Source organism: Lepisosteus platostomus, chromosome 3 (assembly GCF_059453375.1).
Source record: "Lepisosteus platostomus isolate fLepPlt1 chromosome 3, fLepPlt1.hap1, whole genome shotgun sequence".
NCBI classification, from domain to species: Eukaryota; Metazoa; Chordata; class Actinopteri; order Semionotiformes; family Lepisosteidae; genus Lepisosteus; species Lepisosteus platostomus.
In genome coordinates, this window is record NC_142613.1 from 29,940,713 (window position 1) to 29,957,873 (window position 17,161).

The 17,161-nt window shown below is 34.5% G+C and overlaps 1 protein-coding gene across 35 annotated transcripts in view; it reads right to left on the reverse strand.

Moving 5' to 3' along the window:
* The window catches only part of LOC148674704 (syntaxin-binding protein 5), a 245,239-nt gene that overhangs the window by 36,145 nt on the left and 191,933 nt on the right, over positions 1-17,161 (reverse strand). For 5 of the 35 annotated variants that reach the window (XM_088625151.1, XM_088625143.1, XM_088625166.1 and 2 more), the window contains exons 17-20: positions 16,388-16,513; positions 15,850-16,001; positions 14,070-14,153; positions 10,840-10,905 (exon numbers count right to left, since the gene is read on the reverse strand). In XM_088625151.1, coding sequence (XP_088481277.1) covers positions 10,840-10,905; positions 14,070-14,153; positions 15,850-16,001; positions 16,388-16,513 — 428 coding nt within the window. Of the gene's footprint in view, positions 1-8,600; positions 8,649-8,775; positions 8,836-10,839; positions 10,906-14,069; positions 14,154-15,849; positions 16,002-16,387; positions 16,514-17,161 lie in introns of all 35 variants that reach the window. The other 30 variants (XM_088625162.1, XM_088625156.1, XM_088625170.1 and 27 more) reach the window with 11 other exon arrangements.

Here is a 17,161-nt window from a genome sequence, read left to right on the forward strand (position 1 = left end):
TATTCAGGATATTATAGTATAATTATAGAAGGTAAGAATGTGTAAGGTATAAATAATGAATATTTTTAATTGACCAGAACTTAGACCCCAGTAACCAAATACTATCAGTGTTGGGAAAAGTAAGTCTCAAAATGACCGACAGTTACAAGCTACTTGTATAAGGCATAAAGATTTTAAAATTAAAAACATTTTTGGACAAAGATAATTTTTAAATGTCAGACATTACCATGGTTTATGTATTATGTATAGTTACTTTAATACTGTATGTAAAGTAATACATTACATTTTTAAATGTAAGTTGGACTAAAGTATGAAAAACATTTTGGGTGAAGCAAAAACATAATCAATTACACATAAGTTATAAGTGGAAGTGATTCCTTTTTTAAAATTATTAAACTGTAATATGACACACACTACATACTATAGATCACTGTAACTTAATATTTCAAAATTATTTCCGTCTGACTATTTAATAATTTAAAAACAAAAATCCTTGTACAAGTAACTTGATGATCTTAGTTTCTCATCTTGAGAGGACTGTTTGGAGTGCTTGGAATGCTTATCGGCACCCCCTTCAACTTTTTAAAGCCGATGCTGTAACCCTATCTTTGGATGGTACTGTACTTGAGCTTCAGTCAAAACTGAAAAATTTGGGGCTGATATGTCATTCAGGTTCGACATTCAATCCACATGTACAACATTTTGCAAAAACATCATTCTTTCACCTCAGAAATATCACCAGGCTATGTTCTATTTAATTGCTAACTGTTGCTGAATGGCTGATCAACCCATTTGTCTTCTCTCGAATTGACTACTGTAACGCTGTACTCTTTGGGGTGTCTAAATCCACACTGAACAACTCCAGTATGTCCAAAATTCGGCAGCCAGAATCCTGACTAGGTCTAGTGCAAGTGATCACATTACTGCTATCCTGGAGTCCTTGTTTGGCCTCCTGTCAAGTTTTGTGTTGACTTCAAAATCCTCATGCTCGCCTACATGGCTTACCACCTCAGTACCTGTCCTAGCTACTATTGTCCCACTCACTACCTTGCAAGGTTCAATCTTCTAAATCTGTCCCCCAAGCCCGTCTACACTCTAGGGGTGACACGGCCTTCTCCTGTCTCCTGAACTCTATTTCTAAGGATTTCAGAGAGTCACCTTCCTTAACTCCTTCAAATCTACAGTAAATTTAAAACCTTCTTAAGAAGGGTCTTTATTTAACTGGTTCTGTTCTGTCTCCTCTCATTGTGTTTTTTCATTGTGTATATTTGTGCATTTTTTGTTGTTATCTGTAAACCCCACTGAGATGCCACCTTTAAAGGTGCTATATAAAATAAAGTTTGTTATTATTATTATTAACTTGTAACTGTACTGGAACATTTTACAAATATAACTTTCCCTAACTACATTTATATTTCTGTAAGAAATGTAATCAAATGTGCCTTGAAATAGCTTTAAAATGCAATAACAAACTTTGCACATCTGTCTACAATTAAGCAGTAATCATATGACACACAGTACTGTACAGAACTTAAACATTAACAATTAAATGAAAAACAAATGTAATATATTAAATGTAATAGACATTTATTTCAGATATCATTGAATTAAAGAAAAATGAACCTACTAAATTAAAATCCATTTGATTACATATCTTTATAACATTTTACTAAATCCAAGCATGTCAATTGACACTGCACAAGACATAATTAAACCTGAGTAGTCTAAAGGTCTAGTTTTGAAATTCTTTGGGTGCTCTTAAAGCCAGTCCAGCCTCAGCTCTGCCCTCCACAAATTAATTCTCTTGTAGAAAGAGCATACCATTCTGCCCTCCCCCTTCATGATCCCTTCATGAAGGAGCTTTGCAGGGTTGCTAGCTGATTAGTTCTCACCTTGCTTCACTCCAAAAATGACAGCAGTCATTTGTGTGGTTAATGGTTTAGCAGGGCACATTCAAACACAAGGAGTTTTTGAATTTCTGATTAACCAAATTAGGAGTAACACTATTGCAGGGCAATACGTTAATAATACATTTTTCATATTTTGGCATCTTTAAACTTACTTATTCTGGGCTTTGCATTTACATTTCAATGACCCATTCCTTCTAGGACAAGGTGGTACGTTCCATTTTTTTCCAACATTTATGTTCAGGAAATTGTCTAAAACAATATTGTAAAATATGTCGTGGAATGTTAAAATCATAAACCTTCTGCTGCATTTGACCTGAATTAATAGAATAATGGAAATAAAGGTTTGTCCAAAGTGCTTCAGCACTGTACGTCATTTAAAGTAATCTATTTTAAACAACAGAATTATGCAATATATTTCTAAGAAAAAATAATTTCAAACATCCACACAGACCTGGGTCAGTAAGTGCACAGACCAAAGTCTTTAAAATGGTTCTACTCCCAAGCAAATTGTAATATATATATAATATATCCTTAATTGTTTTGCCCACTTTACCTTTGGTAGGTGTCCCTCTAGTCATATGTAACATTCAGCATTTAACTAACTGATCAGCAAACCTCACACCACCAAGTGAGTCTTCTGATTTAAGAACAGATGGTGATAACTTGGGGCCAAGTCTGTACAGTATGCCAGGTAATTCAGCTGGTCAAAGCCATTTTCCTGAATGACAAGTTGAGCAACCCAAGAACAGGGCACAGGTGCATAATCATGAAATATAAGCAGATTTCTTGCTAACATCCTCCTCCTCTGCTGCCTAACAGTTTACTAAAAATATTCAACAAATGACCGTAATACACTCCTGTGCTCTGTTTTTATCTGTGGCATATACAGATGCAGCCATTCAAAATGAGCGGGCGATACCACATTATTTTGCGGTGCGCTTTACGCAGTCTACCGCAAGTTACCGTAAATTCTCCTATAGTACCGCAAGTAAAATAATAGTATCCGGAATTTCCGCAAGGTGGAGCTAATAAAGCTCAACCTCTCATGTTTGAGCTGTCGCCATCAGTCTTTAACGAAGATATTACTAATAGTATTAATAATGAATGACATTGGACAAGCTGTAAACTCAAAGTATTGCCCTGGTCCACATTATTTTTTTCATTGACTGTCTTTGTAAAAGTAACACCACAGCATTTCGCAATCACGCATTTGTTTCCAATCATGCAAAGTACAGATTCACCATGCCTTTCACATGCTCATAAAAGAGATTGATTTAGGAACATAAACATATTACCGTATGCAAACTGTACTGTATACAGTATGTATATGTATATTTAATGTCTTAACTGTGCCCGTTCAAGTATTGAATATTTATATGGAATTTTACCACTGAAGGGAAATCTTCAGCATAAAAAGAATAGGAGCATATTGTAATGCGTGTGAAGGCCATAAACGATATTAATTTTGGAACTTAAACATACAGTATATGGCTGGTCTCGGTACTTTAAAGAAAACATACACACCAGTATTCCATTTCTCCCTAAACATTTTAAGCATCGAAGTCTTTAACTAACGTGATACCGGAGTCAACAAGCATACTTTTAGAATTTGATTAAAAGGGAATATAATATGGAATCGCGTATCTAAAGAAATTAATAACGATATAATTATGTTCATGTACCGCAACACAAGAATAGTACACGCTGTACATTGTCTGTTGATAATGTTTCTGTAGTGCTTTTTCAGCACTCTGCATGTGACCTTCCGGTGGCGCTGTGGGTTAGGTTCCTGACTCCCACGTCACACGGTCTGTGATCGAATCCCGCTGGAGCCATGAATGTTTTTTAACAAACATTTCTTTGAAAAAATGAAACGTTTCCCCGAGTCAGAGATTAAATAAAACCTCACTCGCACCAAACAAATTTATATTTCTAAATATCACAACATGATCGAATTTAAGTCATTTTAATAACAATGAATAGTCACCTAGGCGTTACAATATAAACATTTATATTGATTTAAATCGCGTTTTGATTTAAATTGCAAACGTGGGTTTAAATATATGTGTTTTCTGATTCACAATCAGACAAATGCAACATAAATTGATATCTTTGTCTTCTAAGTATCTTAATAAACTTTCAGCATAGCTTTCTCCCCGTTTAGATTTATTTTTCTTGGGATCTTGGGATCGAACGTGGAAAGATTAGATTGTAATCCTTTTTATTTTTTAAATTCATTTTAGAAAAGTGTAATCTATACTAAAAAGCTGTACACCACCTGCTATAAAGATACAGATTGTAATACTTTCGGGTTCGGATAGGACAGACACAAGAACTCAGACTTGTGGAGTTAAAGCAAGTTAAAGCCTTGATTTTATATATCACCTTTAAAAGTGGCATCTCAAAGCAAAGTAAATACCCAACACTGATTGTACCCATCTGTCATGCTAATAAAGCACCTTGACTTGAATTGAGAGAGAGAGGGGGGGAGGGCGAGCGAGCGAGAGAGCACAGCCAGGACAGACAGGCAAATAAGATACACTCCACAGACATTCACAACAGCGACATATCATAAAACGTTTGCACATATAGTTAAATTATTCTTTGTTTTTCAGGAAGTTAAAAAAACACTTGAATTACTTATCCAGTCTCTCGAAATAAAATTATTTTTCAAGCAATGCAACTAACGTCGGGCAACGTGTTTTTTTTAATCCAACATTGACAGCCACATCTCTTTTTTCTCTATTTGAATTGTGGCGATTCAAACAACCTGGGATAACAAGTGGTCTCAAAGTCACCGAGCTCACAGAGCTTCAACAACAGATGACAATTCCCTTAGTCCTTCCTTAGTCTTCCTGAAATTGTCAAATTATGAGTGAATAAAAGCATTTTATTAAAAAGTTAATACAAATTATTTTTTTAATTATTTGTTTAATTAAAAACTCCCTTGCTTTTAACAGAGCGTTTCATATTTTCTAACTACAAAAATTATTTAAACTGCGACACTTATCATTCAACCAGAGCTCGAAATATCACAAGGATCCTCAAGAGCATAGCAAAGACTGTATTAAAAGTATACTAGTGACAAACTAGTATACTTAAGATCTTTTTTTCTGAACCGGGGAAAATCTGATCATGTTTCTCTATAACAATAATAAAAAACATTATTTTACATATCACCTTTATGTGATATCACCTTAAGGACAGCACATACAGGTTAATTGCACAATGGACCGCGCAAAGAAATTTAAAATAGTCTTCTTTAGGTGTGAGGGCAGGAGTGGATTGCAGAAGGCATAATCAGCAAATTAGGAAAACAAAGAATAGGACAGGTGAGACGTTTATACAGAGAGCGAGTGATCAGAAAAAGGAACAGCTGTTACGCCCAGGTTTTACGCTCTCTCTCTGCTGAATGAATAAAAGCATTTTATCAAAAACGTGTTTGTGTTTGTCTGGGTATTTACTTTGTAATCTGTGGTTTACATCTACTGTATTGCTTTGAGATGCCACTTTTAAAGGTGATATGTAAAATAAAGTTTTTTATTATTGTTATAGAGAAACATGATCAGATTTTCCCTGTTTCAGAAAAGACGATTAAAATCTGTAATCTTTCCACTTGTATGTCATCGGAAAATACAAGAAGTTTCTGTTTTGTGTAAGGATGGTATCAAAAAGTAATCCAAGTGGTGAGAAAGCTGTGCTCCTCAAAGCGCTTTACAGGATAAAAACAATAACAACAATAGTGTTAGGCTGGGCAAACGATTTTTTTTATAAATACAAAATGAGATATAATGATGTGACATTAACGAGTACAACCCCCTTCTCTGTGGGAGTGCTGGCTGTGACGAACTAAACCGGTTTCACAGGTATTTTCAAAGTAGAAGGGGGCGAGATTTCCAGCGAAAGACACCTCCCCCCTCCAAAACCAAGGAAGTACAGTACTTACTAGTTAAGAAAGCTAGGCTCCTCAATGAAATCGCTTTAACATGCTAATGCGTTGGTGTAACAGTCCGGGCGTGGCAAGCTTCTAATGTCAACTCGACTACGGCAAAAGGCACCCTTCTTTCATTGGAAGACAATGAACATATTCTAGCCCTAAATGAATTAATAGCAAACATGGTTTACATAAAATACATTTTTCCAAGAAAGTTTATAATAATACGATCTATAGTTGAAATCTGAGCCTTAATAAAAAGAAAAAGCATTTTCAGAGAGCAATTACGTTGTGTTTATGTAGAATAAGTGATTAGGTTTATGAGCATTACTTATTCGTTTAAAACGCTATATAAAATAAAGTTTATTATTAATTTGCTGGACAGAGCGGTGAACATTATTATGCATAAGACAAAGATAACGATCCTGATCAGTTTAGAAATCTGTGTACGCTGTAAGGTTTTTACTTCTTAAACTTTTAAAATACACGTTTCGAATAGAGAGAAATCCTCTTCCTGGTACAGTATGTATAGCAAACCAGCACGTCTTTTTTCTCCAATCAGAGGGGTGTCAAATGGTGTCAGCCAATCACCATTCTGAAGCCCTACCATAATCTCTGGTATGGGGAGACCCCAGAATTCTGTCCCATAGTTTAGATATTTGATAGATACTTTTATTGATCCCGTGAGGGAAATAAAGTAAATCATTTTCATTTTAGGAAATTTTTAAACACTCGGTTAAAAGCAAAGGAGATTGTCTGTTATAGTGGACATAAAAACAAGAGTTCCCTGGCATTATATCCTAGAAGACACAGACCGGCACCAGACCGGGAGAATGCCCTCAGCGTAAAAGAAAATGCCTGATGAACTAGGGATTGGACAGTTTCCAAGTGCTTGTACAATTGATGGAAATGTTCAAATAAATGTGCAAAAGAAATAAACAAAATAATCATTTATTTCTTTATCATATTGGCTAGCTAATGTCCTCTCTTTGCTAGTTAGTGGCTGTGTTTCTGCGTTGGGTAGCAACAGATGACTGTTCTCAGGCGGAAGATGTACAGTAAACAGCTTAATTTTCACGTTAAATAATTTTTTTAAACTAAAATTCATTCTATACAGCGATCGCATATTTGGGTACCGTTTCATAAAACTTTCATGCTTAAAATGTTTAGGGAGAAATGGAAGACTGGTGTGTATTTTTTCTTTAAACTACCAAGACCAGCCATACACAGTTCAGTTTACGTACATACAGTAATGTTTATGTTCCTAAATTAATATCGTTTATGACCTTCTGATGCGTTATGCTCCTCTTCTTTTTATGCTCAGCTACTAAAATTTCCCTTTAGTGGTAAAATTCCATATAAATATTCAAAACTAAGCGGATTAAAATGTGCACAGTAAAGACATTAAATGATTAAATCTTTTCACTACCAACCAATGCACCACGAGTGCCCCTGTCAGTCATTTTGGCCAGCCAATCACTTACCGCGGTGCCCCGCGGTGGCTTGTGGGTAGTTTAAAGTACCGCGGGTTTGTACCGCGCATTTTGAATAGCTGCATCTGTATTCAGTCATAGATCTATTAAGAAAGCCTCCTAGAGACATCATGGATGGTAGAGATTCCCCATGCTTCCGTTGCATGGATATTTATTTGTTTCTTCCACGGTGCTGCTTCATGTGCTTTGACGTGAAGATCTGATTGCACTAAATTCTCATCCTTGGCAATTGTCATCTGTGATCACATCAGCAAGGCTTCTAGACTTCATCTTCAGGGATTCATACCCATTCTGGAATTTAGCTGACTGCTTTGCTGCTATTGGCTATTTGTCATTAAACTCATCAACCATTTGTTGATGGATTTCAGTGGGGTTTCCACCTACAGTACAGTAAAATTGACCAGAAACTGGATACCCAAGCTCAAAAGTTGTGAGACCAATGATGTCAACTGTTGTTCTCCAGCCAAGGAGAGAAACAGGAAAACTTTTAACACTGTGAAACAATAAGCTGTTCAAACAAGCATGACCATGATTGCTGTAGTAAACTTACTCCATTAACTCAATGATACAGATAATTACACATTTTTATATTTAGAGATAGATGAGTCCATTTAAAAATATTAAACATGTTCACTTCCTTAATTAGTTTTTTCATTTTTCATGTCTACAAAGTTAATTTCTGCTGTGGGGGAAAATGATTTTTACAAAAATATTTAGCACATTTTCCTAAATACAGTATAGTCACTTAATTTGATCAGTTCAACACAGGTACCTTTTGCAGTTTAAACATCTAAATATCACAGTGCCTGTAGTGTCAGCAGCAATACATTTTAAACAGTAAAAGACATTAGTAAGACCTCAAATATCTGGTGAATAAAAAGCTGGTGAAAGATACATTCCCTGAAACATCCCAGAAATTGGTAGCACAGGGCTACACACGGTTCTTTGTACTAAGGAGTTTTACTGTTATGTATTTTACTTTAGGTTATAGGCATTAAGTCATTTTTACTAAGGATTAATTCCACTCTTTCCCTGATTATTGCCACTCATAATAGAAAATAGTGTGTACCCGACACCTCAGATTAGGAAGAACTGAAGGGCTGTGCATTTTCCCCATTAAGCATTAAAGTAAGATTTGAAAGGAATAAAGCAGTGTGTTTAGATCATCCTTTAATTACTACATTTATGTTAGTGGTGGAAAAAAGAAGCCAGTGAATTAGTGGCAAGTCAGAACATATTTTTTATATTTTGTGTTTGTCATACCTAGATCACTCACTACCGTCTTGGAAAACATTCTGCTTTTGGTCTTCACTGCAATTACATTTTAAATAAAACACAACAAAACAAAGCATGAACAGCTATGTAAAACAAATTGAATGAATAAATCAAGAAAAAAATATACATGAGTAAATTATTTGAATAAAATACAATAATTTACCCCTTTTTATAATATTAGGCAGTTTATGGTCTTCATCTGAATTGTAAGGTGAGGCAGAGCCTACAGAGTAATGACAAATATTAGATAGAGTACATATGATTTCACTAAGATTAAGATTTCAGAACAATGTTTTTTTCTTATGAATGCATGCTGAAATTATCACATTAGGCAGAGAAATATTTTACTTATTATTCGATGGTAAGAATATCTAAAAAATAATTTTAGTTTAACACCATAAATATCTTTGATAAAAAATGGTTTCACAGTCAAAATTTGTATTTTTCTTAAATTTATTAATTAATATTTTTATAGAGAAATTTGTTAATACCACTATTACGTATATTACGTATTTTAACCTAAAATGTAACCGATCTAAAGAAACTTTCTCAAATTTAAAAAGGCAAACTGGAGCCATGCATTTTTTTCAGAAAGTGAAATAATATAATAGTATTTTTTCTATCAGCAAAGATAAAATATAAGTTGTGCTGTACATAAGACAACCGTATGACAGTAATAGCAATTAATGCTAAAATTCTTTAATGCAATAAATATGAATTATCTAGAAACAAAATGTAGAAAACTTCCCTTTTACATTGTAGAACTCATAACAAAGAAAAGTCTGTATTGGGTAAATCCTATTCAGCTTTAATAGAAAACTCACTTATTGCTGATGAATTCATATACAATAATACACTTGAAGAAAAGTCAGCAAATTTAAAATTGTATTAAATAAGCCTGATATTAAATTAACTTCATCTGAAGAAAAAATGTGATATAAAAAATGTCCAAAAATGTAACAAGTTGGAATAAAACATCAATTGTCCACTACAATTACACTACTTAAGGACATCTTTCTATAATAACTAAACATATGGTAACATGTGAATACAGAGCTGTCCAGGTCTGATGAAGGTAAAACTTTTGCCTCAGTTTTACAATTAAGGATAAATAATTTTAGCTTGCATTTCTTTCTCTGCCATCCTTAGTTTAGACCTTTTCTAACTGTGAAATATCACCCAACATCTTTTAAACTTTCTTCATAATAATAAAGTCATTACAACTAATAAACAATCAAACTGAATGTTATTTACAATGTCTAAAGTTTAATTAAACATTTTTAAGAATAACAGTATTAAAATGTAAATATTATTTAAACTTTAGATACTTTTAAAATGATGTAAACATATTTTATTCCACTGTACTCTACTTACTAAATATCTGATGTTTAAAAACTGATTATTCTACTATACTGTGTAAATAGTTTTAACAGTATCATACTGTGTGAAATATTTTATTACAGGATCCATTTAAAAAATAATTTTGTAGTATCTATATTTCCAGGCACCCTTAGACTATACATTCCAATTAGAACTTCTCACTCTTGCTCCATAATGATATTTAACAAATGTCTTGTGCCAAGTTAGGCCAAAAGCTTTTAAAAGCACCTTCTCTCCCACTTATAAAGATTTTGCACAAAACTGAACTCTTTACTGGATGTAAGATGCACTTTGCCAGACATATATGGATTTTTGCATAAGTAAGCCAATTGTTTTAACAACCTCTTTGTGTGTCGTTTCTTGCCATGATCCATTTTCTGATTCTGTGGACTTTTGTTCCTTCACAAATCCATTTATGTATACAGAGAACAATAGGCATTAAGTACTCATCTCCAGATTGATGGCACTGCAACTATTCATTTTGTACAGCTTTCTAATCAGTAATAAAATAAAGGTCAGGCATATATAGATAGGCTTCTACAAAACAAAGACCTACTCTTAAAAACAAGTTATTTTTCCAATTAAATGTGATGTAACATTTTTGCAAAGAAGAAGAAAAATGCTGACAGAGTTCATGTGCTTTGATATTTTTGCTCCAGGAGACCATCACATTTGTTTTAGGTCCCCTTGAATGTCATCTCTGCCAGGCTAAATTCACTAAGACTATAATTTCACATGTACTAGGTACATTCTCCATTAAAAGGCAGAATAAATGGTTTAAACTAACTGGACACTTTAAAAACAATCGGTCTGTAACAATTAGACATTAAAAGCAGAGACATTTTACCTGAAGTTGGTGATTTGCACCGATCTTCTGAAGTTGTGGATCCCTCATTGATATCACACAGACCTGCTAAAGCACACACGTTAATTAGCAGAAACCAGTATGCATCATGTCTTGAATTATGAAAAGCCTACAGTATATTACCCCAGTAACCAGTCTTTAAAACAGAACTACTATATGACATAAAACCAGTTTTTTTAATGATGTCATACTAATTGTGGAACAATATTCAAAGATGCAGACAATACTGAAGAATATAAATTTATATTCAGAGAAAATACTTACTCCCAGATCCCTAAAGCAGTACAGAAGGGTTGAGGCGCAATTCTAAACACAGTTTATCCCTGCCCGAACCTCTAAGGGACAGTCCATACATTCTCATGCAGGGAGATGGGGGATCTTATCTAAGGCTTTGTTTCAACATGAGCTATGGAGGATTGCTCTGTATCTGACATTTAGCCTTTAGCCTGGATGATACCCAAGCAATAACTTTAATTATCTGTTCACTGTGTCTGTGAAAAGGCTCTTAGAAATAAGTGAAAGTTTAACAATGGTATTACACAGAAATGGCCAACTAGTGTAAAACTCCCTCAGTTCCTCTGCCTGCTTAAGAAAGAAAATCTAACTCTGAAGGTAATTTATAAAGCATTGGAACTGATATTTGGTACCTCAATAAGGCAAAACCATTGTATCTTTGCAAAGTGATACTATAGCGGGATGCAAATATTAATGTGTTTATACAGATTAATGTCTGCTACTGGCTCATGTTTTGTCCAGAATTTCACATGATCGAGAGCTTTCTGCTATTCTCCAGGAATTAAAAAGAGGTGTTTAAGACAAATGGACAAAAAGTTTTAAACAGTTTAGATGCCATTTTTGTCAAACAATTAAGAACGTTAGGCAAGTGCAGTAAGGCATACACTCGTGTGGAAGAACACTGATAGTCCTATAACAATACATCAAATACAATTCAAGGACTCTAGGATGAAATGCCAACTACTGCACATATGAATACAGTTAGTTCTGAGCAATGCGTGTTTTGAACACTTCAGAAGCAATAGAACTTATGTTTTTAATAACTTATTAAGTTTTGAATGTACATTTTAAAACCAATAAGAGAACATTATACTGACAGGACTACTGCATGTTGTATTCTGTGGTCATGCCATTTTCTTCTACGCTGGAACACTTTAGAACTACATTTCCTGTTATTCGCGGTCAATTAGCAATTAGCACACAATTAGCACCTTATATCTGCATTTATATTAAACACCCCTGGTGCATCTGTCTATTAGCAGCATCGCTATAAGTGAACGTCTACATGACACCTTTCTCCGAAGCATGACTGGCACTGGAATATTTTAGAAACGTACAAGTGACATTTCAGTGAGACATCATGTGACTGGGGGACATTCCAGCAAAGCCAATTCTTTATTTTACTGATCACTGTAGAACCATGCCATGGCTGTGTCCAGGACAGGGACTTTCTTGTTACAAGTTTAGAACTGCTCAATGTGTCGTATAAAATACTCGAGAGCTAACATACTGTATGTTCCAATGAATAAAATGAGCCTACTATTTTCCATATGTGTGTTTCAAATAATATGTATCGTGTATGGACGCCTGAAACCTTTCATCATTACCTTTTATGTGAATTTCTGTTGCAGTAAATAAAACTAATAAATCACAAAGATTTAAATGGATGATTTCTAACTTAAACAAATTTGTCATGCACAGATATATACTGTATGCAGATATACTGTGCTAGCAATCTACTGTAAATACAGATACTCAAGTTTCTATACACATCAATATTACATAGATAATATTACGTATAGTGTTTTATACAGATATACACTAATATGTAGTTTTAATTGTTGTGTAAGTTCCCTTACTTTTTTTATGAAATTACGTATGACTAATCACTTATTTACCATGAAGCTTGCCTGGAAAAAGAAGCTCAAAGGTATTTTGTGAGCCGTATTGATATACTTAATGTCAATCCTGACGTTCTAAGCAATTGATTATTTGCTTACAAACTTCAACAAATCCTTGCATAAAAATATAAAACCAACAGTATCCTCCTGACTGAGCTTACGTTGGCAGCACAAAGCTACTTTTGAATACTGATGTGAATTAAATTAGCTTGTCAAAATGGTATTTTAATTTATGCAGTATGCCGTTGCTAGGCCACTGTATCCTATTACATAATACAGTTTATATTGTTTCATAAAATCAGAAATGCAATTTGGTTCTAATTCTGTAGGTGGCAATATGACATTAAAAGTGTACACAGTGAAAGCAACTAATGGAGCAAATGGTGACTGAAGCATTATTTCTTTTTTCCATTTATGATCTACACTAAGACAAATTTTCCTTGTGATTTAGATTTTACATATGAAAACCAATGCTTCTTATTCTGAAGATAGGATAGCAAACACTCTTTGTTATAAAACACATCAATTTATAACTGTTTTAACTGAATTTTGGACAGGATAAGAAAATACCAGTACCAGAAAAGACCGAGATGTCAGAAAAACACAAACAAGGGCTGTCACGTGGCTCAATAATTATGCAGGATTTAGAATCAAGCTTCCTACTGTATTAATGAGATTAAGAAACTGCAGTCAAAAAGGACTTTTCTTTTCTAATGAATGCTCCTGAAAGATACATCCAAGCTAAGCCCCAGGTCAGACACATCTAAGGATTATTTACTCAAACTATTGTAATACTTTAATAACCTATTATTGCTCAGGAACAGAAAAACACATTCACAATCTTGCCCCAGGTATGGCTGGAGGACAGGCATCTTTTGACCAAGGGCTGAGAACACAAATAGTATTTTTCTACTATTTTTACTATTGGCTGTGCATTACGGTGCAACGCACATGCTTAATCACAGGTTAACTGTAAGAGTCATCTGACTCTTCTCTACAACTGGATAAACAATGAGAGATGAGCCTCATCTTCCTTTCAGTGTCTTAGGAAAATGTAAACAAAATTATTCATTTGTCTACAGGTAACTAATTTATGTATACTTTTAAAAACTGCAAAACAATAGTTTAGCCTTTAGTCAACTGGGGGAAGTGCTTGGAAAATTTATGAAGGTGGCAATAAATAAGAAAAAAACATTCCAAACAAATAAGCTTTCTTATTACGAGCACAAATACTGTATGAATGGCAAAAACAGCAGCAGCCAGACAACGAAGAACTACTAATATCAGGTGACTTACTGAGATAAGAGGAGCGCAGTTTTTTCACAGATTCAGAATATAGGTTAGAAAGGCCACACATGCAAGATGCCACTGCCAGCATACCTTTATGTTGCCATAGAAGAAGATGAGGACAACACAACAACGTAAGAGACAGTAAAATGAAAAAGAAAAAAACTTAAAACTTAAAATCATGAAGCACTTTCAGGCCTCCAGCTTTCTGGAGCCTTCAAACTGAAAACACAATCTGCTGTATGTGAAAACGTTTCCAGAAAGAAGTGGCCACAGGCTTCCCTTCATCCCGCTGCGTGGATGAGGCAATACAAACAAGCACATGCTTCTAGGAAGAGAAAAAAGACATTGAAAGAAAGCTTAAGGTAGACGATGCAGACAAGATGCACAAAGAACTTAAATTACTGAAAAACAAAACACTGACAAGAGATGTTCCTAGCTGTGTAACACAACTGTGGCTAGAACAAACGAGATGGTGTAGGGACTATAACCTATCTTATTACTTTTATGTTGAAATTAACTTTCAGAATAGAGTACTTAAAAACTTGGAATCTAAGAAAAAGTCTGTGTGAGAAAAAATAATTGTACAAAAGTGCTTGTTTGTAGTTACGCTTTAATTTTGAGCATTTAGAACTGAAAATGATCAGAATTGTGATAAGTGTTCACAAAGGCAACTGGAGAGTGTGTTCACATGACAGATACACAAACCATTTCTCTAAGCCTGTCTACAGTAAATATTATATTTTAATAAGCCTGGAGAAAAAACTTGTTCTGTAACTGCTTAAATCAATATTTGTTCAAGAGTTTTTTTCTTATTTTTTAAACTTCAATAGACTGCAGATCTGATGTCAGGCATGACAACTATAGACTGTAAATAACATGTATAGATGTTATAAAAAGTATTTCAAAAGTCCTGTAACCTTCCTTAAATCAACACCAATATACCGTAATAACTCTAAATAAAATGCATAAATCACAATGGAATGCTATCAGAGTGCAAAGTGCTGTAGTAAATGTGGCAAAAAACTCTGTGGCTATGGATCTGCGCCTGTGGCTGGAAGGTTGTTAGTTCGTACCCCGCGGCTGGCAGAGGAATCCTACTCCCTTGGGCCCCTGAGCAAGGACCTCAACCCCAGCTGCTCCAGGGGCACTGTATAAATGTCTGACTCTGCGCTCTGAAGCACCCCAAGCTTCTCTCCCTGTGTGTCTCATGGAGAGCAAGTTGGAGTTTGTGAAAAGACAAAATTCTTAATACAAGAAATTGTATATGGCCAATAAAGAGATCTTCACTTATTCTTTTTGGAGTTGTTATACAGTATCTTGTTAAACTTTTGTTAATTAACTCCATCAGTAAAAACATTAAATGTCAAACATGTTTGTGCTAAAAATCATTAGTCCTACTTTTACACCAAAACACAAAATTCATACAGCTATTTTTTTCCATTTTACTCATGCTTTACTTATTGTTTTGAAAAATGAATAATCTGCCCGTGGAGCCCATGTGGAAAAAAGAAAAAATAACTTTCCTTCATGGCCTAAAAATAACTGTAATAAAGGGAGAGAAATACTAACTGTAAATGGCAAAACACTGCTGTTACCTAAACTCTGAAAGGTGCTCCAGTGGAGAAAGAGAGAATATCTTTTGGGGTTTTAAATTTAAACAGTGACTTTAAATAACATTCTTGCAGAACAGTGTTCTGAGTTCACGTGTTTATATCTGCACCAACATATCACAGATGTAAGAGAAAGCTAAATATTTTACTTTATGACGTAGTTTTTTCTACCTTACCTCCAGAAGGCTGTCTTGTTTTGCGAGGAGACCTTGGTTGTCTTTGATAAGGATCATTGGATCCGTATAACTCGACTGTCCCCAGGTTTAGTAGTATAGTCTTCTGAAGGTAGTCAACAATTGCAAGGCCGTTGCTATTGCCAAAAACCACACTACAAAAAAACATAATTTAACAAGATTTTCCATGTCCTTTAGACAATCTTCTATTCAATATGCATCACAGAGCATCTTCTAAGCTTTCTGCCAAGTTTCAATCATCCACAAACATAAGTGGTGTTACTACTTTTTTGTACACACAACACGTTTGACTAAAAGAAAAAAAAATCTTTGTATAAATAATTCTCAGGGGAGAAAAATATTTCAAATATAGTTGTAGGGATAGATTTGAGTTTTACGTTCCATTATATTCTGCAATATAGTACAAAAGAGCAAGTGAGGAACATGTGCTGTGGAGATATTTCTCTTGAATTTACTGTACTGTAAATTAAATGTTAGTAATTCACATACTGCTTGAATGCTTGGTATTTCCTGTACTTACAGTCCATATGATGAATTCACCCCAAGGCTGGTTATCTGCTGTGGAGGTTCTCCACTGACCCAGACCAGTTGAATAACAAGTTCCACCTGGTAACCGGCAGACTGCTTGAGTGGAGTGCTTCTCACTCTGTACAAAAGGGGAACGCAAACATGTCTGCACTGTTCTGTCACTGGAGAATAAAGGTTTAATTCTGAAATAGAATGCACAGAAACTATTGACATGCTATAATGTTTGTATTTCCCTCTGCTGTGTTTTCATTATTTCCTATTTACTTAATAATTCATTTTCTCAGATGAGGGAAAGGTAAAAAAGAAAGACTATGACAATTAAAACAAGTGAGGCCCAACAGAGCCGTCAGAGTGTTTAAAACCATTTAGTTCTGGGAAAACTGGAGAAATAATAATTGCAAAGAGATACAATTCAACAATCTGTTTCTTTTCTGATATTAAAAGCTTAATGATAAGAAGCTCACAATACATTCAATAATAAAGACTGAAAAATAAAACTAACAAACATTGCATAAGAAATAAATGTAACAGACAAGTTCTTACTGTCTTTCAGCTTCAGCAAACTACGCAAAATCTTTGCCTAGATTCTCTGGCTTGATCCAGTAAAAAAACTGGATAAACCTCAGGGAACATTAAAAGCATTTTACTTTGTAGCCTAAGACAGTAAGAGATACTTGCCAGTATGGGTTCTGAGCTCAGATGCTGGAGAATAAAGAATATCTGCAGTGTGCATTTCACTGAAGATAAGGCAGAGCAACAGGCTGAA